Source organism: Otolemur garnettii, unplaced genomic scaffold (assembly GCF_000181295.1).
Source record: "Otolemur garnettii isolate 467f Iridium unplaced genomic scaffold, OtoGar3 scaffold00254, whole genome shotgun sequence".
NCBI classification, from domain to species: Eukaryota; Metazoa; Chordata; class Mammalia; order Primates; family Galagidae; genus Otolemur; species Otolemur garnettii.
In genome coordinates this window covers 836249-863232 of record NW_003852649.1, presented here as the reverse complement: position 1 = coordinate 863232, position 26984 = coordinate 836249, and the positions used below count along the sequence as shown (strand labels likewise).

The 26984-nt window shown below is 49.4% G+C and overlaps 2 protein-coding genes across 2 annotated transcripts; both read left to right on the top strand.

Moving 5' to 3' along the window:
- Nucleotides 1–2580: 2580 nt before the first annotated feature.
- Nucleotides 2581–8733, top strand: MS4A10 (membrane spanning 4-domains A10). The gene is made up of 6 exons (XM_012813273.1): nt 2581–2646; nt 4115–4294; nt 4710–4829; nt 5859–5915; nt 7337–7468; nt 8578–8733. Exons 1-6 carry the CDS (start codon nt 2581–2583, stop codon nt 8731–8733), a joined length of 711 nt encoding a protein of 236 aa, XP_012668727.1.
- Nucleotides 8734–22473: 13740 nt separating this feature from the next.
- LOC111722450 (cyclin-dependent kinases regulatory subunit 1-like) lies at nt 22474–23081 on the top strand. Its single transcript, XM_023508519.1, has 2 exons — nt 22474–22739; nt 22950–23081. The coding sequence occupies exons 1-2, from the start codon at nt 22474–22476 to the stop codon at nt 22975–22977; spliced, it is 294 nt and encodes a 97-aa protein (XP_023364287.1). The 3' UTR covers nt 22978–23081.
- Nucleotides 23082–26984: the final 3903 nt, after the last annotated feature.

The following is a 26984-nucleotide window of genomic DNA, read 5'->3' as shown; positions in this document are numbered from 1 at the left end:
GAGGGGATGCCCAGAAGCACAGACTTGGTCCCACCTTGAAGCCAGGGGCTGGCCTTTTATACTCTGATGTAGTGGTCTCTGACTACAGAATTGGGGGTAGGGGAGTGAGAGAAGAAACTCAGTTACGGCAGCTGGAGAAGGGGTGCCCCACCCAGGAGCAAGGATCTGGGAACTGGAGGGGGCCACCATCAGCCTCTACCCCAGTGAGAAGATCCCCACCCACAGCCCCATCTGCCACCAGTCACTGCACATCAGAGCCAAGAGGTCTCCCCACCCCTTCCACACCAATCCTGGAAGCACACACAGAGACACAGAGGGGCCACGTGGGGCCAGAATTAGAATCCAGGACTCCTGAGCCGTCTCAGAGGGAGGCCTCTGTTTCTACAGGTGACCCCTCCCCCACCAGGCACTCTGTCCCGAACCCAGGAAGGAGGTTTTGGCACACTCAAGGGCTGTTTGGTAACTGACATTTGCTGAACCCCCAATCTTCTAAGGGTCCAATCCCCACCATCCTCTCCATCACATGGTATGACACTGTCACTCAGAACCTCTCAATCCCTGCCTTTGTCTGCTTGACATGCACACACGCACACGCACACGCACACGCACACACCCTCTGACGCTCTACCTCCACTGCACAGTCTGATTAGGGCCATGTTATTCGTGCCTGGATTTTCTCTTCCTGATCAACTATAAACCTTCCATGGATGAATCTCACTCATTCCTGCCTGGGTCCCTATAGTGTCCCCTGAAGAACACCATAGAGTCCATGGATTTCCAGGAATGCCAGTTTGGGGTGTCAGATCACTAGCTTTGTACCCTGGTGCTCTTACCTCCCCACACCCTTCCTCTCTGCAGGAGGCCAGAGCTCTCATGGCCCTCTTCCCCTGTGAGCAGGAGGGATTGGAGGCAATAAATGCCCCGCTCCAGATGACATCTTAACAGAGAACAAGATGAGGACAAGGTGGAGCCTTGCTGGCAGGATTCCAGGCATGCAGAGGGCTGGCGTTAACACAGGTGACATTTATTGCTACGTGCCAGGCCCTGCCTGTGTCAGACATAACCCCGGTTAATCCTCACAACCCAGAACAGGTGCAAGCCCTCCCTGTGTGTAGACATGTAGAGACCCTGCCCAAGGTCAAGGTTCCAGGGAATTGAGCCAGGTGTTGGCCCAGGCTTGTCCACTTCCAAGCTCACAGTCTGGCCCATTCTTCTCCTCTGCTTAGGGGGATGGGGGGTTCCGGAGGTCCTGCCAGCTCTGTCCCTGCCCTCCCAGTTCCCCCAGAGCCAAGGAAATAAAAGGAATATGTGTGGGACCCAAGCAGCAGGTGGCCCTGGGCAGAGCATCAGGGCCCTGGGGGAGGTGGCTTTGCCTTGGGATGCCAGGCTGTCCTGGCAGGATGGGGAGGGGCCAAAGCTGAAAAAGTCCCTCCCATGCCCCCCGAACAGCCTGCTGTCTGTCCCTGTCCCTCAGCTCACCTCTACCCCCAAGCAGCCCCGTGCAGGTCCTAGGGGGCCAGAGAGGGACAATAGGCCATGAATAGGCCTTCCAAAGTATCAGAGTTCACGCCTATAGTCTCAGAAGATGGAAAAAAAAACCTCAGAACAAACAGACTTTTTCCTCTGGTATTTTCCGCCTGACCTCTGCAAATCCTTCCCCTTCCAGCTACATGAAGTTCCTGATAACGGCTCTCTGACACCATGAAAGAAGTATTTAAAGTTGGGAGGAAGCCTACAGATCATCATCCAGTTCCCAGTCCCACTGTGATATGAGAAAACCAGGAGAGCAAAGATAGCCAAAGAATAAATAAATAAATAAATAAAACCTCAGAACCAGGAATTCGAAAGCTCAATGTCCAAAAGCAGACCCCACAGAATACCAATTGCCTGTAATCATTGGACTGTGAGCAAAAAAGGTTCTATGGCCCATTTAGTTTGGGAAACACCCTTAATATGAAAATAGAGTGGCCCACTGCAGGAATTCTCAGAGTCTTTTATATGAGATAGGGTGACAAGAGTATATCCAGGCTTTCCCAAACTTGTTTGACTTTGAAACTGTTTTCCTGCAGATTTCTCAGGACCCGTGTTCCATGGAACATATTGGAAAAGGTTACTCCAGCTTCTTAAAGCCAACTACATAATGGACATTTGAACTGCTCCCATTGGCACGGCTCTCATTCATGAATGCCCACATGGTGGTGCGTCCCTGGTGCTGCTCATGATCCCCAGATGACACATTCCACCGGGGACACCTCTGCAGTGAAGTCCTCCTTCTTGCACTTCCCTGTGGGGTCCAGGCTCAGGTGCGGGTCCTGCCTCCCAGGTGCACAGAAGTGAGGCTGCAGCCAGTGGCTGAACTGGTCTAGGTCTCTGCCACCAACATCCCTTAGTCCCCCTGGCCGGGTCAGAAAGGCTACTGCAGAGGTGCTAACTGACAATTTCTAGGCAATGCTGGGTCAGGTCACGGAAAAGAGAGTCACACAGTCTTGTATCTTTGAGCTCTGCTTCTGAAGCTCAAGAAGGAGGGAGACCCTGACCCCCACCCCTCCCCACTGAATCAGGGGCTGTCACCACAGGCCAATGGAGATACCAATCAATGAGGAGGGGTCCCATCAAGCAGCCCAGGCCCAGAGCATTGGCAATGGAGTAAGACCACGTGTGGTTCCAGTGCCAGGCACTTCCTCACTGTGTGACCTTAGGCAAGGCACACAACTTCTCTGAAACTTCCTTTCCCCTTCTACATAATGTTGTTGACATCTGGGTATTAAGGGAGGTCGTTACGCAAATCTGCCCTTCCCTGGGTGCCTGGCACAGCGTGCTCTCCTGCCACCAGGCCTCATCTGCCTCTCCTGGAGAGTCTCCTTTCCTTTCCCCCATGTCTACGATATAGTTTCTAGGACTATCTGTCCCTCCCAACACCCCAAGGCTCTTTCCCTGCCATAGAAAGGAATCCCTGCAGCTCCAAGGAGGGAAAACTGGAAAATGCAGGTGCAACCTGAAATGCGGTGCTCAAACAGGATCTCCTGAATTCCCGAGTCAGGCTCAAATCAGGAAGGATGCCACCCCTCTCGTTCTTCTGGGACAGAGTCTGGGAGCAGCCTTGTCCCCATGGAGAAATCATCCCCTAGCCCAGCCCCCACACGCTCCCTTCTCCTCCCCTCTCCACTCTGGAGAGACTCCAGCTTTTCTCACCAAGTCACCAGGCAGCCCCCGAACCCGGAAGTGCCCTGCAGCATGGATATAGGCTGCGATGACCAGGCCCTCTTGGAACACAGTTCTTGTAGTCCCCTACTAAATTTTACCCCAACCCCTTTCTTATGCCCTCAAAACAACCAGAACATTCCTTTTTATCCATTGAGTATAGGAAGCATTTAATTCCACAGGCTCTGGAGCTAACCTGCCATGCTTCAGGTCCAAGCCATTTATTGGCTGCGTGACCTTGGACCAGTGGCTTAACCTCTCTGACCCTCATCTTAAGAATAAGGGCAATATTGACCTCATAGGGTTGAATGAGTTTAAAATCAGATAATGCATATAAAATGCTTATCCCAGTGCCTGGCACAGAGAAAGTCCATGTACACATTAGCACTGTTGGCAAATACTGACCTCTTGGCTTAGGGTTGGCTCATAAGTCCTCAGTGGAAGAAGTTTCCTTCCCTTCTCCCCACAAACCCAGGACAGACATTGCCACAGAAGGTAGGGCAATTAATCTGACTGAACCTGCCTTCAGCCGCCGATCCTGGGCCAGTGGAATGGTTTATAAAGCCTGCCCCCAACCTGCACAGTCCTCCTGCTCCTTCTGGCTCCTATTACACTGTGGTCTGGCCAGTTTGGGTGAGCTCTGCCTTGCACTGGGTGTGAAGCCTGTCTAGTCCATGTTTTTCTGCCCCAAAAGGAGCTGTGTCTTTGCAACCCAGAGAGGCTGTGAGCAGCAGTTTCTCCCCATCCACAGGGGCCAGATTCTTCCAGATCAAATCAAAGCCAGAGGCTGCTGGGCAGGGCAACTTCTGTTCTGGGAGGCCCAGTCCAGAGAACAGAGGTGACAGAGTCCCGCCCAAGCCCATGTCTCAAAAACAAGACGGCTTCTGACCTGGCCTTTCCTCTTGGTCTGCAGCCAGGGGCCCAGCCAGAGTCAATGGCAGCAGAAGCATACACAGCCACTACCGTCCTTCCTGGCTTTAGTGCAAACCCATGGCAGGCAAGTCCACCCCAGGTGACCCAGCCCAGGCTCCCAGCTCCATATCAGCACCAGGAGAAGCTCTGGAAGAGGAACGGCCTTCTCCAGGAGCTGGGCGTGAGTCTATGTCCCTGGCTGGGGAGGGGAGGGACACATCGGGAGGGCACAGGACTCAAGGAGAGACAGGAAGGGAGAAAATCCCCCCATTTCCGGCCTGTCACTTAGCCTAATCCTGAAAAAGCCTTACGGAGTGCAAAGCCTGCCTAAACCACTGTCTTGGGAGGTTTGGACAGGACCTCATGGTGGGGGTGACAGCAGGGAGGGGCTACAGCTGTTGGAGCCAGCTCCAAGACAGGAGGCCCCCCCTCAGGTCTCCCTGCAGGGAATCCTGGGCAGTGGCTCTTTCTTGCAGACCAGGATTTATAAGAGCAGCAAAGGGACTTCCCTTAGCCAATAGGACCAGCCACCAATAGCCTCACCTGGGGCCAGTCACTGATGCCCTGGCCTCAGCAGCTTGCTGTCTCCTCTCCAGGCCTTCCATATCATCATCGCTCTGCTGCACCTGCTCATTGGGGGTTATTTGGCCTTTACAGTCAGGAGTCTGCACCTGGTGGTACTGAAGTCGTGGTTTCCGTTCTGGGGAGCAGCCTCTGTGAGTAGGAGCCAGGGTATAGGCCGGCTGTGTGGGGTCCACAGGGCAGGCCTGGGAGGCTCTGGCATTTGGGATGGGATGTGGTGGGGAGCATGCTAACAGGAGCAAAGCATAAGCCGGTCCCTCTCTCCCATGCCCCATCTCTACTTCTGTTCTCCCAGTCACCCCAGAAATAGCTTCTTCTTGGGGGCCCCTGTCAATCCTGAGTCTCAGGAGAGTCTCCCCTCATTGCTCACGTACACCCAGCAGGGTGGAGGAAGAGTGTGAGCTGGGGACAGCTCCATTCTTACTCCACTGTCTGAGCAGCCAGGGTGCCTTTGGGCACAGCAACAGGTCCCTAGGGCCCCATCGGGGTTGGTTTATGGGAGCACACAGGGTGTCAGGCCATCTGCCGGGATAGAAGATGGCATGGGACTGTGCAGGCACATTGCCCAGAAGCTCCCGTTCCTCCTGGTGGAGTCCTGCTTACAAGTTGAGTCCCAGCCCCAGGGCACCCTCTTGTGCAAGTGTCCTGACCCATCACTTTCACATCAGCCCTCCGTCCCCTCTCCCCCTGGCTTGGACCTTGCACTGCACGGCAATAGAACGTTCTCCCCGTGCAGGGGCTGTTCATCCTGCGCTCCCAGGACTGACATGTAGTAGGGATCAGCGAACACTGGGAGGAATGGTTACAGAGATACACTGGACACCTTAGGACCAAGGGCCAATGTCCTCCCAACCACAGAATTCAGAAAAGAAGCGAGAGTTTGGGAGAGGGGACAGTGCAGCTGATGCCAGAGAGGTGGGCTGGGGGCCTTCTGAGTGCAAGGCAAGGCTTGGCACAAGGTGTAGAGATGAGACAAGGCGGGAAGGTGGACAGTGGGGCAGGGCCTGGGAAGGGCCATGTGGCAGGCAGGAGGAGCTCGCCTAGTGTGCTCTCTGCCCCTCTGGCCATCAGGGGCTGGTTTTCTTGGAGGATGCAGAGAAAGGAATTTGTGGGTTTCCAGCAACCCCAACTTGTCTCCTTTGACTTTCAACTCCGGCCTGCAGTTTCTCATTTCAGGGATCTTGGCAGTCACGGTGCAGATCTTTCCCAAGACATATCTGGTGAGTTGGCATGTGGAGATCATTATCTTCCTTCCAAGCCTGGAGTAACCTGGTCCAGGGCATCTGTGTGACGGGGACAGTGGGCAAGCAATCCTCATGCCTCCAGGGGAGCTGAGGGCATCTGAGCAGAAGGGTCTGGATCCAGGCTGGCAGGTTTGGCTGTGGGAGAAAAGTTCCATCTGAGGGTTCTGTCTTCCCAGCGTCATGAAGTAGAGAAGGATGAGCTGGTTCCCTGCACCCCAAACTCTACTGTCTAGAACAGAGCTTTGCTTTCTCCCAAATCTGCCGAGTTTTGATATTGGTCACTACACAGCCTGCGAGTCCCAGTCCACGGACTCCACTTCTCTTCTCTGAGAGCCAAGCAGATACAATTGCCATCCCCTAGTTCTGCCTGAGCCCTTCACCCTCTCTGCTGAGCATGTCTCTCTCTTTCCCTGCCCTTCTTCAGGACTCAGCTAGTACACCTCATCCTCCCTCCCAGGGTCCTCCCAGTGTGACTGGTTGCAGTGTGCCCACAGCCCTGGGGACTCGCTTGTCTCTGCCACACACTAAGCCACGTGGGCAGCATGTCTGAGCATCTTGTAGCCCAGAGTGGCCCAGGTAGGCACAGAGTAGACCCTCGACACAAGACTGGATGGTTACAGGTGGACGGATGATGGAAGGACCATTTCTACAAATCACGTTTCCCACCCCTCCCCAGAAGCCCTGGTCTGGTCCCTCCGTGTTTGTGGCTAGGCTGTGGCTCTTCCCTGCTGTCTCAGGGGACATAGAGACTACGACCCAGGATCCAAAGGTCTGTCCAGTGAGCAGCCTGACCCACCATGCCTTTGGATCTTGCGTGCCTCTGGGCCAAGATCCAAAGGTCTGACCATGGTGGTTTGCTGTGCACTTTACCCAGCAGAGGTGGGAGATGCTGGCAAGAGCCCCTTCCAGAACCATAAGCCTCTCTGTTCCAATACCTGAGCACAGGGACCCTCTTACTGCAATGGAATTCATTCTACTATACAAGGCTATAGAATTCATATGTTTATACTCTTTCTCCATCATAGTGGGAGGCTCAGAATAATGCTTAACCCAAAAGGATGATGACTATAGGTATTTCAAGGACCATGGTGGGGGGAGGGTGCAGGAATGGGAAGAGACACTGAAGGGTGTGAGGATGGGACATGAGCAGGGCTCCTCCCAGCCAGTAGGGTGGTCCAGCTGGCTTTGATGGACGGGGGACAGCAGCAGGGCATCCTTTATTGTAAAGCTCTGTGATCTGGAGGCAGGTCTTGGGTTCTCCCAATTGGATCTGTGGAACATGACAGCGATCTGGGTCTTCCTCAGTGGTCAGTAGCTCAGCTGCTTGTGTGGGTTATGAGTCCTGGGAGGAAGAGCTCGAGCCAGGTCTCTGACCTCTGGATATTTTTCACTTGCAGAAGGTCCTATGCCTGATGACAAATCTTGTCAGCCTCTTCTGCGTGCTGTCTGGCCTCTTCATCATCATCAAGGATCTCTTTCTGGAGAGCCCTTTTGAGTCCCCAATCTGGAGAACATACCCTAACTCCACAGTGAGTGCCTGGACCCAAGGCTCCTCTGACTCCAAGTGAGGTGCTGCCTTGGGTTTGGCCAAGAGCAAGTTCCTCATTCCCATTCCCCAGCCCCAGCACAGGCAGCTGCGCCGCCCACCAGTCTGCACTGCCTGTCCCAAGGCAGATGGGGCAGGCTGCTCACTGTACAGTATCAGGGAACTAGACAGGGCCTTGAGTCATAGTCATGGGGTCCAATCCCACTGTTATAGATGGAAGACCAAGGCCCAGAGAGGAGGCAGGGCTCATCCAAGTTCCAGCAGCCAGTTGGTGGAACATCTAGGTTCACAACCTAGAACTGCCAATTCCCCAGCCAGGGCCCTATCTATGCTGTCCTGGTCACCCCGTCACTGGGAGCCTCCCTACAGCCTTGCAATGCTGACCAAGTCCACTTTTTACCTCCCTTGTGTGGAGTGAATACTGACATGCATGGAGGCTGAATTAGTATACCAAGGCAGGGTACATAAGTCAGGGGTACAGTGGGAACTCACAGCCGGGTGGGTCTATGACTCCAAGCCCAATGCTTATTCACCACATCACACCTGCATCTGGAGTTGAAGATGGGTCAGCCATTCTCAGCTGTGTGCCTCCGGGCCAGGATCCAAAGGTCTGACCATGGCGGTTTACTATTCTTTATCTCCCCTACCTCACACGTGTGCCTGCACATACACGCATGTGCACACATGCACAACACAAATGCTCATGATCCTGAGAGATGTCACCCAGCTGCACAGTGGTCCTCAGCCCAGCTGTCCCCCAGCCCTGCTATAAAAGATGCTCCTTCTCTCTGGACATAGGCATCCCCACCTGAAATGCAAGCTTGGATCAGATGACCCTAAGGCCATCTTCAGTCCTACAAGGACTCACATGGTTCCCCAGACCTCAAACCTTAGGAAATATTCAATGATGCCCTACAGGTGCCAGGTGCTGAATGCCCGGCAGTGACTGAGACAGAGCCAGGCCCCATTCTACCCTCCCCAGCATGCCTGAGAAACAAAGCCACATTGCTCCCTGCTAGGACTGACCCCCCAGCCCAGCCAGGCCCATGACTGGGTGCAGACACCTCACCCAGCATCCCTCCTTCCCCGCAGGTCTGGATTCAGAGGCTGGAGCTGGCCTTGTTCTGCTTCACTTTCCTGGAGCTCTTTGTGCCAGTGGCCACCGCTGTCATAGCCTGCAGGGAGGACCACCTGTCAGCAGAGGTGAGGCCCTTCTCCAGGTGCAAGCCCTCAAGAAGTGGGGAGTAAGGCCACAGAGGACTAAGAAAGCAGTGATGGCAGGCAGGGTGACAGAGGAGCCACTCTCATTCACACCTATGCTGCTGAGCAGTGTCCTCAGTGGTGACCCACAGCTCAGCAGCGAGCCAAGGTGTGGGGGCAGGAGAAGCTCAAGATGAAAGGGGTGAGGTCTCCAGGAAGCAAACGCAATGACACCAGAAGGTCGGGCCACGGTGCTTGTAGCTCTGAAGGCCCCTGGGAAATTGCACTGGGGAGAAGGGAAAGGATTTGGACCCACAGATACATAGGGGAGCAGGGACCTCCAGCAAGAGCACTGGTTGGAGACAGGACACGGGAGGCCAGGGCGGCTACAGTGTGGGAGAGGAATTGTAAGACTGAGTTCTTACACGGCATCCCAGGCCCTATGTTAAGCACTAGATGGGTATACAGATATACAGATGAATATAAATTTCATCTTCTCAACAACTTTTTGAGGTAGGTAATTACTTCCCATTCTACAGACAAGTAAACTGAGACTTGGAGAGGCCACATCACTCCCCCTGGCCAAACAGCCATTAAGGAAATCCAGGACTCAGCCCACAGTGTGTTAACCCTCAGCCAAGCCCTTGTCTACCAGTGGGGATGGCAAAATGGCAGACTGGGGCCAGGCATGTTCTAAAAAATAGAAGACTAGTCTCTCCCCACCCTCACCAGAAGTGACTAGAATCCTATCTATTCTCAAGGATAGGCAGGGTGGGGAGTCACGCACTGCCTCCTGGAAGTCATTTCATCTCTCCAGCCTCAGTTTCTTTGCATTCATGGGGAACTTGAACCTTTAAAAGCAAAGCAGTGGGAAAGTGCTTTGTCAATAGCCATCACCCTACGGGAGTGAGCAGCAGGGATGTGATTCCTCTTTTGCAGGAGGATAACTTGTACCTTGCTCCTGACACACCACTGGAACCCAGGCATCTGTCGAAGGACCTTCCACCTGCCTATGAGGAAGTAACTCAAGGCACACACGGAGATGTAAAATATCCCACAGCCCCTCCTCTCGACACAGATGGGAATGAGTCCCTGGGGAGCTGGTGAAACCGTCTGCCCCAGGGGTGGTGGCCAGGATAGAGGGCGACCCCATCCTCCCAGGCACTAGAGGAAACTCCAGGCCCCACCTGGAGGCATGGTCTTAGCATAGGACTTGCTGGGCTACATCAGCTGAACTGGAGCATGACCAGGACCCACTGCCCTCCAGAACAGACCTCTAGGCCAACAGCCTCAGGATCCCCCCAGCCCCAAGCCTCCCTCACCTGCCTTCTCTAATGAATGGGATGGTGAATGCACAGAGATCTATGAGGGGAGCCAGAGGAGGCCCTTGGAGCCAGGGGGAGACATGGTCTCTGGGGGGAACATGTACATCTGAATCCCTGGATCTGGGGTGGGAGCAGCTGGGGAATTGAGTCAAACAGAATGAGTCTTTTTTGCCTGTCTGGGCCTCGGTGTCTCCATCTGTAAAATGGGGGGAGAGGCGGCATCTGAAGTGATCCAGGAGCCTCCAAGCTCAAAGGCTCCAGGACCAGGACTTGAATTCAAGGTTCAGGTTGTGACATCTGAGGGCACGAGGAAACTTTCCCCCTTGGAACTCCAAACCCACTTGTGCTAGGTAAACAAGGGGAGAGAGAGAGACCTGCCTTCCCCATTCCCCAAATTTCAGTCGTCTAAGGACAGTCCTTGGGATTTTTTTGCCTTTTTGCAGACTATATCATACTCTTTCTGTTTCCTTAAATGGATTATTTTCTCTATATTATTATAAAAGAGTACTTTGTAGCAGCAGAAATATTGGAAAATCAGTATCTTTCCATAAATAGAAGTTAACCCCCCAAATAACATATACACAGTGAAAATAAAGCTTGACTGCCTGCCCCACATCTCCCTGACTGCCTCTCTTCCTTTGCTCTCTCCATTCTAGCCTCCCTGGCTTCCCTGGGTGCCCCAGATGCCCCACGCACCTCCCCGCTTTTGAGCCATCCCTCTTGCCCTTCCTCTGCCCAGACTCTGTTCCCCCAACATTTTCAAAGCCCATTCTTTGAATCTTTGCCAGGCCACTAACTCTGGGCCAAGTAAATGTCACTTAATCCTCCCATCACCTGTGACATAGGTGCTGTTACTATCTCCATTTCATGCAGGCTCAGAGAAGTTTAGTACGCTGCCCAAGAATACACGGCTAGTAAGTAGCAGAGCTGGGATTCCGGACCAGCTCAAGCTAAAGTGCTACCTCCTGACCATGCCCAGACTTGGTGGTCACATTGCCCCTGCTATCTTTACACTGCACTTTCACAGAGAAGGTGAGGTTTGTACATACAAAAGGCTACCACAACAGTCTCTGCAGCAGTCAGCCCTCGTAGCTCACAGGAACCCTGTCCTCCCAAACAGGTGGCTTCCTACACAGTTGAGGCCTCAATGCATTTCTGGCCCAGGGTGTGAGTTGTTAGGAATAGCAGTCCTCTCTGCTGTCCTGTAAATTCCCTCGTGTGCAGGGTTGCCCTCAGTATCATTTGCCCTTGTGCCAAATATCCCTGGGGTTCCAGGTTCTTTGGATTCCCCTATCTGCTCTGGCCCCTCTCTTGCCACCACTTTTGGCTATCACCTCTGGCTGTGGCCACTGGCTTGCCATAGCGCCTCTTCTTTCCACTTCTGACGTGCTGTTTCTAACCTTCTATGGGTCACAGCTAGCTTTAGGATGCCACATGGGGTAGAAGTCATGGAAATCTCTGAGACAGTGGCATGGGGAATCATGCAAAGGTTTAGGACAAATCTGATCTTTCAAAAGATGAAGGACATGATGGAGAAACCTCAGCTGGTCTGTCTGAGAACCTGGGTGCAAACTCCAGCTTTGCCAGTAACTCACTGTGTGGTCTCGACTCAGCCCTTCCCCTCACTGGGCTCCTCATTTATAGAACTGAATATTGTGCCAGACTGGGGGTTGTAACAACATCAGCTTTGACTCATATTCTTTATGGATCAGTAAATGGAAGACTTATTAGAACAATGTTCCCTTTGAAAAAGGCCTCTGCAGGTGCCTGGTGGAGCCCAAGCAGAGTTCGCAGGCCTCAGTCCAGCTCAGCCACAGGACCTGCTGGGTGGCTTCCATCACTCAGCTGTTGGTGTCTTCGGCACAGAATGCAGAACCCCTAACACCAGGTTACCAAGGGAAAGCAATTTTTGACTACTGTTGATACCGTAACTAAATTTTAATCTACATTTTTTTATATATCCAGCTCCCAAACTAAACCTGTTATTCTTACCCCTTATGAAAAAAAATTTTTAAATGCAGAAAAGCTAAAAGAATAGTACAATGAACGTCCTCACGCCCTCCACAGAGATTAGACAGGTGTTGATATTTTGTGTATTGGGTTTCCATCTTTCTCCCTCTATGTCTCTTGATACACTTGGATGTGTGTATATATCAGCGGTTCTCAATTGTATTAAAGAGCTGCGGCATTACGAAGGTTGAGAACCACTGGTGTATAGAGAGCATGTATGAGGCATATATGTATATATACACCTATGCAGACATTCATACATATATATATATATATTTGTTGTTGTTATTGAACTATTGGAAAGTAATTTACAGACATCCTGACCTGTTGTGTCCAAATTCTTCCACCTATATTACCTCCTAAGAATAAGTACATTTTCCTACATAACCAAGATGCTATTGTCACACTAAGAAAATTAAAAATAATTCCATAATCCTAATACCTTGAGTGAATTAGGCCCTCTCAGATTTTCTAAGAAAAATCCCTTATGGTCAACCATTCATAGATTCAGTCCCATCTACAAATTATCTTCTCCGCAACACCTAGAATAGATTAGTGTCTGACTGAATACCTGGGGACTGTGTCCTCGCCAAATGATGATCAAAAGATAGTCTCTGACACACAGAAGCAAGTAAAGTTGCAGAACAAGGGATGGATAAGATGGATATTGTAGAAGTATCTTTGGCAGGCTGGAGGGGGTAGTCCTCAAACGTTCCCTATGTTAGCAGACAGAGTCCATCCCCTTAGCTACATCTACCGAGCACAGCAGGAACTTGTGTGAGAAATCCTCACAAATATCAGTTCATGGTTTGGGAAACTCAGGCACAGACAGGTTAAGTAATTTCCTTGAAGTCACACAGCAAAAAAAGTGGTAGAATCAGTGCTCACACTTAGTCGGATGCCATGAGCTCTGTTACATCTGAAGTGACTAAGCAGTTTGTCAGCATCATTACTATTTCTCAGGGATCTTATGGGGAAAGGGCTGTGATTGTCCCTATTTTTCAGGCAATGACATTAAGGTTCAGAAAGGCTGCACGATGCAGCTCTGTGGTGGCAGAAACAGGACTCAAGTCCTCATCTGATGGACCACACAGCCCAGGCTCTTCACCTCCCTGAAACAGAAGTGAAAAAGCCTCTCTGCAGGGAGTCTGGGGAGTGAAAAAGCAAATACAGAACAACAGAGGTTAGGAGGACCAGGGACAGGTGTTAAGGGAAAAAGAGAGGGATGGGGTGGCCAGGGATGTGTGGCAGGAGGATGTGACGCCTGAGCTGAGTCCCCAAGAGAGGAACTGCTTAGTGGCAGAGGGCATGGTGTGGATATAGGTGCAGATGAGGGAAGCAGGGAGCAACGGCGGCCTCCAGAAACAGGAACCCCCCTGTACGCAGAGGTTATCATCCCAGGCCAGTGGGTAAGGTAAAAATCATGTCAGGTTAAAGTTGTCCTAGAAAATCCCTTAAATTCTCCCCCAGAATTCAAAACTGCAAAACAGACCAACTGAAGATTCAGCACATTCCGTCTTCCATCTAGACTCACTTGGGCAGGTGGGGGACACCCCAGCTGTTTAAATCTTACTTTTTTGGCCCCCATACCTCATGGCAGGATGGGAGGTGAGGGGGAAGGGCCTGGAAAGTTGAACATGAGGAAATCAGTGTCCCATTTGGGGGGTCTGCTTGGAGTCAGCGGGACTGGGCTGAAGCACATGGCAGAGACTGGCAGGAACATGGCACTAGGGGCAGCTCAGAGGTCCCTCATGGATCAGGACCACCCAGGAAGCTTTCAATAGCCACAGACCCCTCCCTACCCAGGCCCCACCTCCAGTAGCTCCCATTTATTTAGGCTAGAGCAGTGGTTCTCACTGACTATGTCTGGGGACCCTGGTGGTTGTCACCACTGGGAAGGGTGATGCTACTAGCACCTTGTAGGTAGAGGTCAAGGACACTGCCCAACAACCTACACAGGACAACCCTACAGCAAAGAGTTGTCAGTCCCCAGTGACAGTATCACCAAAGTTAGCTCATCAGCTCAAGTGCAAGTCCCTGAAGCTGGCACTTGATGCTCAGGTACTGGGGAGCTCCTCACCTGTTCAGTCCTGCTCTCCTCACCCCCATTCCCACCTCAGGGCAGTCCCTGCCCTGCTCTGGCTGTCAATTCTGGCCTTCAGAGAGCTTAAGTGCCCAGCCTAAGGTGGCATAGCCAGTGAGCAGCAGAGAGCTGGGTCAGGGCTGCGTGGGGTCTGACAAGGTGAGGGGCATGGCAGGGCCACTGAGAGGCTTTCTCTGCCTGGGGACCTCCCAGGTCATCAAGGCTGGGGCCAGTCCACCAACTGGGTGAGCAGCTAGCTTGGCTGCAAGTAGACACAGGAAGGCTGAGAGGGAAGACAGGGCTGTGAAAAGAAAATGGGGTTGTGTGCCCATGAAAGGCAGAGAAGCTTTGGGGTTGAAGACAACTCCAAGAAAAAGAGGATGAGTGAGCCCAAGAATATGTAAGAGTGTGTGTGCACATGTCTGTGTGTGCATGCGCCTGGTGAGTGTGCATGTGTCTGTGTGTAAGTGTGTGTGCATGCGCTAGTGTGATGTGCATGTGTCTGTGAGAGTGTGGGTGTGATGTGTGTATGCCTGACGGTGTGTGTGTGCACACCTTGCTGGGTCATTACCCTTTTTATTCAGAATGGTGTGATAAGCACCTATTCACACAAAGTAATATCCACACTCTTTCCAAGAACAATTTCACACGGAAAACCATGGTCCTCCACCTTGGAATTAAAAGTGCACAAGCAAGTATAACATTCCACTTCTTTACCTCTCTTTTTTTTTTTTTTTGAGACAGAGCCTCAAGCTGTCCCCCTGGGTAGAGTGCTATGGCATTACAGCTCACAGCAACCTCCAACTCCTGGGCTCAAGCGAGTCTCCTGCCTCCGCCTCCCAAGTAGCTGGGACCACAGGCGCCCGCCACAACGCCCGGCTATTTTTTGGTTGCAGCCGTCATTGTTGTTTGGCGGGTCCGGGCTGGGGATTCGAACCCGCCACCTTAGGTGTACATGGCTAGCGCCTTAGCCGGTTGAGCTATAGGCGCCGAGCCTCTTTACCTCTCTTAATTGAGTTGAACCTGGCTGTGAATCTCTACCAGCTTGCAGATGGGTTGTGTTGGATCTGTCACTGTTGGGGTCCTGCCCAGCTCCACTGAGTCACAGAAACTGCAGCTTTTGATATAAAAGACTCTGTCGACTCTGGAAGATGTCTGTCACTGGCTCAGGAGGAAAAGCAGCTCCTTTAGTTTACCCACAGTGCATGTGGGTAAACAAGTGGGCGGACATAGCCACCTGTTCCTCCCTTAATGACATGCATTAGTTCCTGAAAACCCTACTGCTAAAGCTGAAACCATTAAATAAAAAATACTTTCAATTAACAGAAATGGGAAGTTATACATCCATCCCAACCCAAGGTACCTGAGCAATTCTCAGATAAACACTCCATGGAGACAAGCGGATATGCAGTCAGCAGGAGGAATGTACACAGTAGTCCCGCCTTAACTGCAGTTTCACCTTCTATGGTTTCAGTTACCCAACGTCTGCTGCAGCCTGAAAATCGGTGAGTACAGTATGAACTATTGGGAGACTACATTCATATAGTTTTTATTACTGTTTGTTTTTATAATTGCTATTCTATTATTAGCTTTTTTTTTTTTTTAGAGACTCACTTTATCGCCCTCAGTAGAGTGCCATGGCGTCACACAACTCACAGCAACCTCTAACTCCTGGGCTTAAGCGATCCTCTTGCCTCAGCCTCCCGGGTAGCTGGGACTACAGGTACCCGCCACATTGCCCAGATATTTTTTTTGTTTCAGTTTGGCCAGGGCCAGGTTTGAACCCACCACCCTCAGTATATGGGGCAGCACCCTACTCACTGAGCCACAGGCACCGCCCAATTATTAGCTATTATTAATCACTTACTGTACCGAACTTATAAATTAAACATAGGTATGTAGATACAGGAAAAATCAGTATATATTGATGTGAAAACTGAGGTCCAGAAGATAACATGATGGCTAAGACCACAAACTTGGGCCTGACTATCTGGGTTTGACACTTGGTTCTTCCCTCCCCTAACTGTGTAATCTTGAGCAACTTACTTAACCCTTTTGGACCTCCATTTCCTCAAATGGAAAATGGGGCTAATGATAATTCCTATCTCATCAAGTTGTGGTGAAGATTATATAAGTTAATATAAACCGCTGCCTTAGAATAGTAGCTGCTTCTAAACAGCACTCTAAAAGTGCTACCTTACTAAGTTTGTTGCCCAAGGCCTCACATTAATAAATAGTTTATCACTGATTAAAAAAAAAAAAATGCCCAGACCCAGAAGACTTGCCCTGGACTACTGATCCACTGATAGATATTCAAAGAGCTCTGCTTCCTGGTATCCTCCTCTGTCACATGATGGCAGATCGCGGAATGCACATCCCCAGAGTAGGGAGGCACCAAACTGTGACCATATGTCCCTCACATAGACCTAGTTTGTACCTATTATCCTGGTGTCCCATCTAGACAGGAAGATAAACTATATGATCCCTGTAAATCCTAGGAAAGTCACTGTCTACAGACAGGCAGCCCCAGGTGGCAGTGTAGCACCAAGCTTATGGCAAAAGGCCACCAGGTGGCAGTGTAGCACCAAGCACTAAACCTGGGCACCTGCCCTAGGCTGGCAGACTTCAAGAGCCTGCTGGCCAGGTGGATACCAGTCTCAGATATTCATGTGCAACTGCTGAGGCCACTGGTCCCAGTGGAGTCAGCTGTGCTCAAGGTTGAACCCAGAAAAGATTCATTTGCAGGATGGAACAAAATTGGTCAAGGAGGAAACAGTTAAGAAAGCCTTGGGTCAGAGACACCAACCTGGTGGTCCTTGGGCTTTCACTAATATCCTCTCTTTCAGTTGTGTTCACTCTCAGCTACCCCTCACTCCAGGCACTAAGTAAGGCTTTGGGTACATTCTAAGATTATTCCACATGAATTGTTAGTCTCCTGTAGCCTGGCACAAGCCCTGCCTGGAGGGCAGATCAGAAAGTCCTGGGCATCCTTCCAAATTGATAATCTTCCAAGATATTTCCACAGTTAACTGGGTGAGGATGGGAAGAGGCCATTTTCACATTAATAAAAACTACAAACCTCTTGGCTCAACACCTGTAGCTCAAGTGGCTAGAGCGCTAGCCACATACACCAGAGCTGGCAGGTTTGAGACCAACCCAGGCCTGCCAAACAATAATGACAACTACAACCAAAACATAGCTGAGCATTGTGATGGACGCCTATAGTCCCAGCTACCTGGGAGGCTAAGGCAAGAGGATCACTTAAGCCCAAGAGTTTGAGGTTGCTGTGAGCTGTGATGCCACAGCACTCTACCCAGAGTGACAGTTTGAGACTCTGTCTCAAAAAAAAAAAAAAAATACAAACCTCTTTGCATTTGACATGGAGATGTACAAGGTCTGACAATTAAGTTTGCAAAGTCATCCTAAAAAACAGTGCTACATACCTTGTTGTTGAATATCACTATGGTCACCTTCAAGGCACTCCCCTTGAGAAGCCGTGTACTGATGCCAGCACCTAGTCCACCCTTAAAAACAATTTTGGAACTCTTTCTGAAATGGCCATCAAAGCCATCGTCATATTACCCTTTCTGAATGTCATCAAAATGCCTTCCTTTGAATATACTCTTTTTATTCAGGTAAAGAAAAAAGTCAGTGGGGGCCAGATGAGGTGAGTAGGGAAGATGTTCCAACATAGTTATTTGTTTAATGGCCAAAAACTCCCTCACAGGCAGTGCCATATGAGCTGAGCTGGTGCATTATCATGATGGAAGAGCCATGAATTGTTGACCAAAAGTGCAAGTCATTTTCATCTGTTCATGCAGCCTTTCAGCACTTTCAAACAGTAAACTTGTCCAGTTAGTACAAATTCTTAATAAATAATCCCTTGGATATCAAGAAAGCTAGCAACGTTGACTCTTGATTTTGACTGATGGAATTTTTTTGGTTGAGGAGAATTGGCTGATTTCCACTGTACACTCTGACGCTTTGTTTCAGGGTTGTATTGGTACAACCATGTTGCATCACCAGTGATAACATGGCCCAAAACATCATCTTGCCTCTCCATAAAAGTCATGGCAAACTTCAACTCTCCTTTGCTTTTGTTCATCAGTGAGCCCCTCCGGGACCATTTTTGCACACACCTATCTCAGGCCAAGATTTTCAGATAAGATTTTCTTAACTGGTCAGGTGCAGTGGCTCACACCTGTAATCCTAGCACTCTGGGAGGCCAACGCAGGTAGATTTGCTTGAGTTAAGGAGTTCAAGACCAGCTTGAGCAATAGCAGATACCCTATCTCTAAAAGTAGCCAGGCATTGGCCCGGTGCCTGTAGCTCAAGCTGCTAGGGTGCCAGCCACATATACTGGAGCTGGTGGGTTTGAGCCCAACCTGGGCCTGCCAAACAACAATGACAACTACAACCAAAAAATAGCTGGGTGTTGTGGTAGACATGTGTAGTCCCAGCTACTTGGGAGGTTGAGGCAAGAGAATCGCTTAAGCCCAGAGTTCGAAGTTGCTGTGAGCTATGACATCACAGCACTCTATGGAGGGTAACATAGTGAGACTCTGTCTAAAAAAAAAAAACCCAGGCATTGTTGCAGTCACCTGTAGTCCAAACTACTTGGGAGGCTGAGGCAAGAGGATCACTCGAGCCCAAGAGTTTGAGGTTGCTGTGAGCTGTGACACCATGGCACAATCTACCCAGGACAACAGAATAAAACTCTGTCTCAAAAAAAAAAGGATTTTCCTTGTTTCTACATCAACATTTACTTGGTCTGCTCTGCTTCTCACAGTCAGCCAACAATTTTGACACACAATGTCAGTTCTGCTCATTACTGGCCCCCCTGATCTCTCTTCATCAGTGACATTTTCTCTCCCCTCAGAAAAATATTTAAGCCATTTGTACACTGCCATTTTCTTCATGACATTATCTCCATAAACTTGGAATCATATGCTCCTGGTTTTATTCCACTCTTGCCAAATTTAAAAAGAAATTTATGAATGTTTGTTCATTGCTCTAATTCAAGCTCCGACATTCTCACGATGGTACACAAAAACACATAATCACATTAATGAGCACTACTCAGCAAGACACCAGCACACGTCAACACAACACAGCTGTGAGACACTGATATACCATGGTTATGAACCGTACCAAGTTGTTTGTTTGTACAGTGCTGCCAACATAATCACGCCGTGGCAAGTTCATGAACTCAGTTGTCAGACTGTGTAGTGCAAGTACCAATAGAACTCTCATTTATTTGGAAATGCCTTTACTTATTCTTCCCCCACTCACCACTGGAGAGCATTGCCCATCCCCTCCCCCTCATTTATAAACACCAGAAATCATTCACTGTGGGAGCAATGACACTTCTTATTCTAAATATACTTATCACCTGTTTTCAGGTGTTTGTGGTTTATTTTTCTGAGGCTGTTATTCTCTCTGTAGTTTTCTTTTGCAACCAGACTAGTTTTTAGGAGCCTTGTTAAAGGCTTGTGGATACCTTCTTGGTTAACAGTCCTTGGCATTGCATTATTTGGTTTCAGAATCTGAGCTTCCAAGCCATGCCCATCAGCTAGCTGGTCTCAGGGCCAGGCAGGCTAGCGGATGCAGCAGCTTGCAATACAAATCACAAAAATGCCCTCACAGAGGCAGGCTGGTACTGGGGGGGGGGGGGCTCTTTCTTTCTACTTAAGGGTATTATTTATTTTTGGCAAAAGGGACACTAATTTCCTTTCCATTAGCTATATGAGACTCTGCAGTTAGAAACCTGAGTTCACAGGCGGCAGATTTCTGATGAGTCCCTGTGGCATTTCTGTGTTCCTCTGGGTCAGTGTCTCAGGAAGCTGCTCCTCAGTCCCCTTTAACCTGCCTCCTCCAGGAAGTCCTCCTTGATACTCTCCCACCTTTAGGAGCCTTAGGTGGTAAAACCCTGTCCTTTTCACCACGGGGCCCGGCTTGCCTTACTGCACTGTCTTTATCACAGACTTCAGTCTTCTCTCTCCAGTTGGACTCAATCCAGCTTGAGGACAGCATCTGTGTCTTATCTTTTTGTGTGTGTGTACAAAATAAAGGTTTGCTTGAATCAATTCTTACTTGGTGACTGATGCAAAATCCTTTTAGAAAATATCTAGAAACCAATTCTTTGAGCAAACTCCTTAGCACAGACTTGAAGTCCCCCTACCACTCATCACACATTTAACAATTCTATTTTTCCCTTCATTTAAAGAAAAAAATTGGGACTTCTATTACTCTCCAATTTTACTACAAAGTGAACTAGTCCTGGTCCAGATTCTCTCAAAAATATCATTGTCAAAAATTGCACCCACTTGATGTTTCATCTCCATTCATTTGACAACTATTTAGTGAGCAACTACTAAGTACCAAGGACAGGCAGTCCTCAATTTATGACTGTTCAACTTATAAATTTTTTTTTTGAGACAGAGCCTCAAGCTATCCCCCTGGGCAGAGTGCTGTGGCATCACAGCTCACAGCAACCTCCAACTCCTGGGCTCAAGCGAGTCTCCTGCCTCCGCCTCCCAAGTAGCTGGGACTACAGGCGCCCGCCACAACGCCCAGTCATTTTTTGGTTGCAGCCATCATTGTTGTTTGGCGGGCCCAGGCTGGGGATTCGAACCCACCACCTTAGGTGTATGTGGCTGGCACCTTAGCCGCTTGAGCCACAGGCGCCGAGCCAACTTATAAATTTTTGATTTTACAACGGGTTTGTTAGGGTATTAAGTACATTTTTGACTTAAGGCACTTTCAACTTACAATAGATTTGTTGGGACATAGCCCCATTGTAAGTTGAGGAGCATCAGTACAGTGGGAAATGATCAGTAGGCAAGCAAAGTACATTAATATATTGTGACTAAAGAACAAGAAAGAGCTCACCCATCCAATCTGCCTCTGATGAAGTAACAGAGCCATCATTGGGCATCATCCCTACCAAAGATATTTGCCCCAGAAAAGGGTGCAAGAAAAGGCACGAGACATTCCCTCTTGAGATAGACACCTGACTGTTAGCAATTGGTACACCTTTCTGTACCACTTGCTACTGTGTCACAAATTACCCCAAAGCTTAGCAGTGCATGGCGGCACCAGTAGCTCAGTGAGTAGGGCACAGGCCACATACGCCCAGGGTAGTGGGTTCAATCCCAGCCCGGGCCAGCTGAAACAATGACAACTGCACAAAAAAATATCTGGGTGTTGTGGCAGGCATCTGTAGTCTCAGCTACTTGTGAGGCTGAGGCAAGAAAATCACTTAAGCCCAAGAGTCTGAGGTTGCTGTGAGCTGGCACTCTACCAAGGGCGACAGCTTGAGACTCAGTCTCAAAAAAAAAAAAATTAGTAGTGCAAAACAACATGTTATTATGCTCCTGGATTTTGTGGCCCAAAACTGGGACAGGGAATAGCAAGGAGAGATTATCTCTGCTCCTGATTTCTGGGACCCTTTCTGGGAAGACTCAAGTTGGAAGTGGCCTGATGAGTGTGAGTTCCAATCATATGGAAGCATTTTCATTCATGCCTGGCAGGTGATGTGGGCTATCAGCTGGAACCTTCACTGGCCTCTCCACATGGGATGATCTGGACTTACAACATGGCAGCTGAGTTCCAAGGGCAAGTATCCCATCTGTGAGAGACAGGGGGAAGCTCATGGCATTCTTATAATCTAGCCTCGGAAGTCATACAGCAATGTTTTTGTCCAAAGCAATCACAAACATCCATCCAGGTTCGGGGGGTTGGGTAAGGGGAGACATAGGCCCACTGCTGAAGGAAAAAGGTGTCCAGGTCACATGGCGAGGAGAGCACAAGGACAGATGATACCACAAACACCACAACCTTGGAAACGCAATCTCCTAATCTCCTAGACCTCTTGTCCCTAATTTCCAAATATGGGGGGTATCTAGATCTACTCAGAATCATCTCGAAAGCAGAGAGCTAAAACCGCTCAAGCAGAAGATGATAATATCTGAGTTTTATGTAATATTTTCTTTTGAGCAGAGAATAAAAGAGCCACAGCATAACCCTTTGATGGATCAGCCACTGCCCTACATGGAAGACACTCTTATTTTGTTTTTTTCCTGGATACACCTTTTAAACAAAAAAAAGCACTCTTAATGATTTGAAATTCCTGGCTTATTTTCAAAGAATAGAAAAATTAGACTTCGGCTAGAGAAAAGACTTATTCTTGACTTAGATCAAATGCCTAAAAGGGAGAGGGGTGAGGGTGAAACTCCACACAGTTTGGAAGCACAGTATGCCACATACCAGCTGCCTGTCCCTGGACAGATTTCTCTACCTCTGAAAAACAGGACAGCAGGAGTTTGGAGGTTGGCATCGCGGGGCTGAAGGCCCCCAGGCAGAGCAATAATGTTGCACAAACTAATTTACTATTTAGACAAGGAATTCAAGTATCAGCATGTCACGTTGCCCAAAGACACAGCCAAGCTGGTCCCTAAAACCCATTTGATGTCTGAATCTGAATGGAAGAACCTTGGCATTCAGCAGAGTCAGGGGTGGATCCACTATATGATGCATGAACCAGAACCTCACATCTTGCTGTTCCAGTGCCCACGACACAAGAAGCCAAAGAAGAGAAGCTGGCAAGCCACCTTTCAGCCTAAAGCTTTAAACAGCTGTCCTCACTTTTAAGTGATCCTCCTGCCTCAGTCTCCCAAATAGATGGACTATAGGCGCCCACCACTAGGTCCAGCTAATTTTTCTATTTTGAGTATAGACAGGGTCTCGCTCTTGTTTAGGCTGGTCTGCAACTCCTGAGCTCTAGTGATCCTCCTGCCTCGGCCTCCCAGGTGCTAGGATTACAGGTGTAAGTCACTGCACCCAGCCTGTCCTTACTTTCTAACAACTTTCTGATAACATTATCACATCACCTTCTTGTTTCTCACTTTGGTATTTAAAGGATGTTCAATATACTGTTTGAACATGCTGGTAACTGCCTTACTTCCTGAATAGAGTCAGCCACCACAGCCCAGCCAGATGAGGGCCACAGCCTCGGCCAAGTGTAACCCAGAAGCCAGAGTGTGAACTGTATCCAGAATACACTTGGTAGATGGAGGAAGCATCTGAGAATAAAACCAGGGCTATTTCAGGGATTCTATAAACATGTTATTTTGGTTTTTGCTGCTGGGTGTTTTATGTGTGGTGACTTGTGGATTTCTTTCAACGTACTGGAAATTTTCCATTTCATTCAAGAAATCTGTTCCATGTTAGAAAGTCTTGGTTAACATAGAAGTTTTTATAATCTAAAAAAAGAAAAAAGACGAGTCAGCAGTACTAACATTCTCATGGGAGCACCGAGAGAATTAAATGAGAAGACACTTGCCAAAGCCTCTCTACTTGGTAGCTACTCTGGACAGAATCTCAGTCATTCAAATTACAAGTAGAATTGGTACATATTTACGGATTTTAATTTACTGCAATAAAATGCATTCTTATCAATATTGCTTATCAAGTTTACGTCTTAAAACTTACCTTAAAACATACCAAAAAAAAGACATACTTTTCCTTCATCTGTAAACATGTGAGTGGTCTCTTCTGGGGAAAGGATCCATTTGTTTCTCCTAAGGGAGAGCAAGCCATGACCTTTGAGATCCAGGAGAATGGGCCCCACTGATCCAGTATGCTCCAGGTCCGTCCTAAACCTGAGTGACTGGATGTTCTTGCAGCTCCAAGAGAAGAACACAGAAGCCAGACGTTTGACTCAGGAGAAGGCCCATCTCACCAACCTGGTGTCATGGGAGCCAGCTGAGTCAGATTTGGGGCAAGTTTTAGTCCATCACCAGAGCATCAGGGGCAGAGAAAGCAGAGATTCCGAGATCCCCCCCCCCCCATCCCAGGGTCAACAGATTCGCAAGATGAAACCAGGGACCAAGTCAGTCTGAGCTTCAGGAAAGGGGACTCATCACTTGTTCCCTCCTTGGTCACCAAGGCAATGTCTCCAGAATTGCCATGGAGATGAGGCAGCCATGTAGATTGGGAAGGCCAAGCATCACTCAGCAGATACACCACTGTGGAAGGGCCAAGGCCATAGAGAAGCCAAATGTTAAAGGAAATGAGAGAACAGGGGTTAGCAAACAGAGAATAAGAAAGGGAAAGTGACTCCCTATGAAACTCTAATCTTAGGTCTTAGGAACTGAAAGTCTGTATGTGTGTGGTGTGAGTATGTCTGTCTGCCTGCCCACCTGTCAAACTCTCCTTCCATACACAAGGACCAGGCCCATCTAAATACAACCCCATGAAGCTGAGATAGCTCACAGCCAGGGGACAGGGGCCACATTTCCAGTTGAGAAGTCCTGAAGTCCTACTTAGTATTTGGGTAATTTCCAGAAGTTGCATAACCCCTCTAAAATGCTATTTTCTCCATTATAAAACAGGGAAAATAATTCCTGCTCAAAGGATAGTTTTCAGATTCAAGTGTTTATTACCAGTGGCCCCAGGACAATATAATATCCATCTAGGCAAGGACTGCCACTGTCCTGTTCCGTTGTACCTCTGGTGCCTGTCCTGGAGTAAGCATGCAATGAACAGTTGGTGATGAAATAAGCAATAGGATGATGGTCAGCTCAGCCCCCGCCCCCATGGAAGGCAGAGGAAGCAAGCTCTTCTTGTCTTGCTCGCTCCTTCCTGCAGGACACTGCTCCTCAAAGGGCAGTCCACTCCATGGACCAGCAGCAGCACCTGCAAGCTTGTTAGAAATGCAAATTTATGTCCCCCCCCAAGCTACTGGATCATCTCAGTTCTTTAATGCTGCTCAGTGACTCTGCTGCTCACTAAAGTTCGAAAAGCGTTGCTATTATAAACCATAGCAACATTGGGGCAAGGGTGAGGCAGGATGTGAGACACCCTGCCCCCCTCTTGGGGCATCTACCTCCCACCTGGTTCATTTCCCAGCCAATACCCACCCCTTCTTTGGCCTGCATGAGGCAGAAGAACGTGCCATGGGGGCTGGCGGGAGCCTGCTCAACCCCCTCGCAGGAGGAGCAGGTCTGACCCCTTCCTGTTTCAGCAGAACCTGCAGATGCCGAGAGAGGATCAGGAGATAAGCTTTTCTCTCCCCAGCCCTGAGCAGCACCAGGTACATGAGAGCTTTGCAAAAAGAAGCCCTTGCCAGTCCAGGCAGTTTCTCTCCACACTGACAATGCCCTATGGGAAAAGCTGGGAAGTCTCATACTTGGTACCCAAGTACCACTCCCAGCCTCTCCCATGCCCCTGGCCCTCTGCTGAGATCTCTCCCCCCTCCTCTCAAGGATCTGAAACTCTTGGTGAGCTATTGGGAGCACACAGCAAAGATGAGCCTCCAAGATAAGCACTCCCAATAAGAACTGACATGTTCTCAGTAGAGCCTGATTCAAGGTTCCTGGAAGCAGCTGTTCACAAAAGAGGAAGGATGAGTGAGTATCCAAGGAGTGTTGCTAGGCCCCAGAGAGGCCAAAATAAAAGACAACAGGGACTGATGAAAACTCCTGCACTGGCTCACACCTGCAATCTCAGCACTTTGGGAAGCTGAGGAGAACCACTTGAGGCCCGGATTTCAAGTGTAGCCTTGGGCAACACAGCAAGACCCCCATCTCTACCCAAAATTTTAAAAATTAGCTGGGCATGATGGTGCATGCCTGTGGTCCCAGCTACTCAGGAAGCTGAGAAGGTAGGATTGCTTGAGCCCAGGCTGCAGTGAGCTATGATCACACCACTGCACTCCAGCCTGGGTGACAAAGCGAGACCCTGTCTCTATTTAAAAAATTAAAAAGGAAGGAGAAAAGAAAGAAAAGTCCTAAACTATCCAAAAAGCCAACAACTTACGTCCAAGCCAGGCAACAGTCAAACTATACTGAGGGTTTCGATCGAATGACCATGGGGTGGCCACTGGAGGGAATGGGGTCCTCACCACACTGACTCTGATCATGGAGTAGAGAGCGGGAAATCCACTCACCTGTCTGTGGGGAAGTCAACCCTAGGTGCCTGAGGAGTGTTTCTCCCCAAGATTTATCACATTGTGGAAGGGACATCTTGGGAAACAGGGGATAATCTGGCCTGAATAAAAGAAAACTAAGGTTTGGCACCTGTAGCTCAACAGTTAGGACGCTGGTCATATACACTGGGGCTGGTGGGTTCCAACCCAGCCCCGGCCTGCCAAACAACAATAACAACTATTAAAAAAAAAAAAAAAAAAGCTGGATATTGTGGCAGGTGCCTGTAGTCCCAGCTACTTGGGAGGCTGAGGCAAGACAATCACTTGAGCCCAAGAGGTTGCTATGAGCTGTGACACCACAGCACTCTACCAAGGGCAACATAATGAGACTCTGTATGGAAAAAAAAAAAGAAAGAAAGAAAGAAAAAGAAAATTAAAAGCTACCAAAAAACTGACTTCAAATATTTAAGAGACCTCAGAGCAAAAGAAAGAGCAGCTTGAATCTGTGTGGTACAGTAAGGAGCAGCTGAGGTACATGACGCCTCCCACCCCATCTGAGTCCTCAATTCAGTTCTGCCATGCTCAGCAATATCCCAGCTGCCAAAGACACCCCAGATTGAGGAAGCCTCATTTCTCAGTGAAGGAAAATGAGGAAGCCCCATTTCCTGGGCCTGTGGGTGGGGAGGGCAAGAGCTTAAAGTCAGAAAATCCAGGCCTGGCCTTGCACTCTCCCCTCCTGTCAGCAGACCCCAAATCACAGCCTCTCTGGGCTTTCCTGGTCTCTAAGAGAGGGATGATCACCCCAACCCTGCAGGGTCCTTAGGGGGATCCATTCACTCATTCAACAAACACTTATCAAGTGCCATGCTCCTGCCAGAAGTCACCTCCTGGATGGACGCTCCAGGGGGCTAGAAAATACTCAGGAGAGACCAGCACATAGTAAATACTCAAG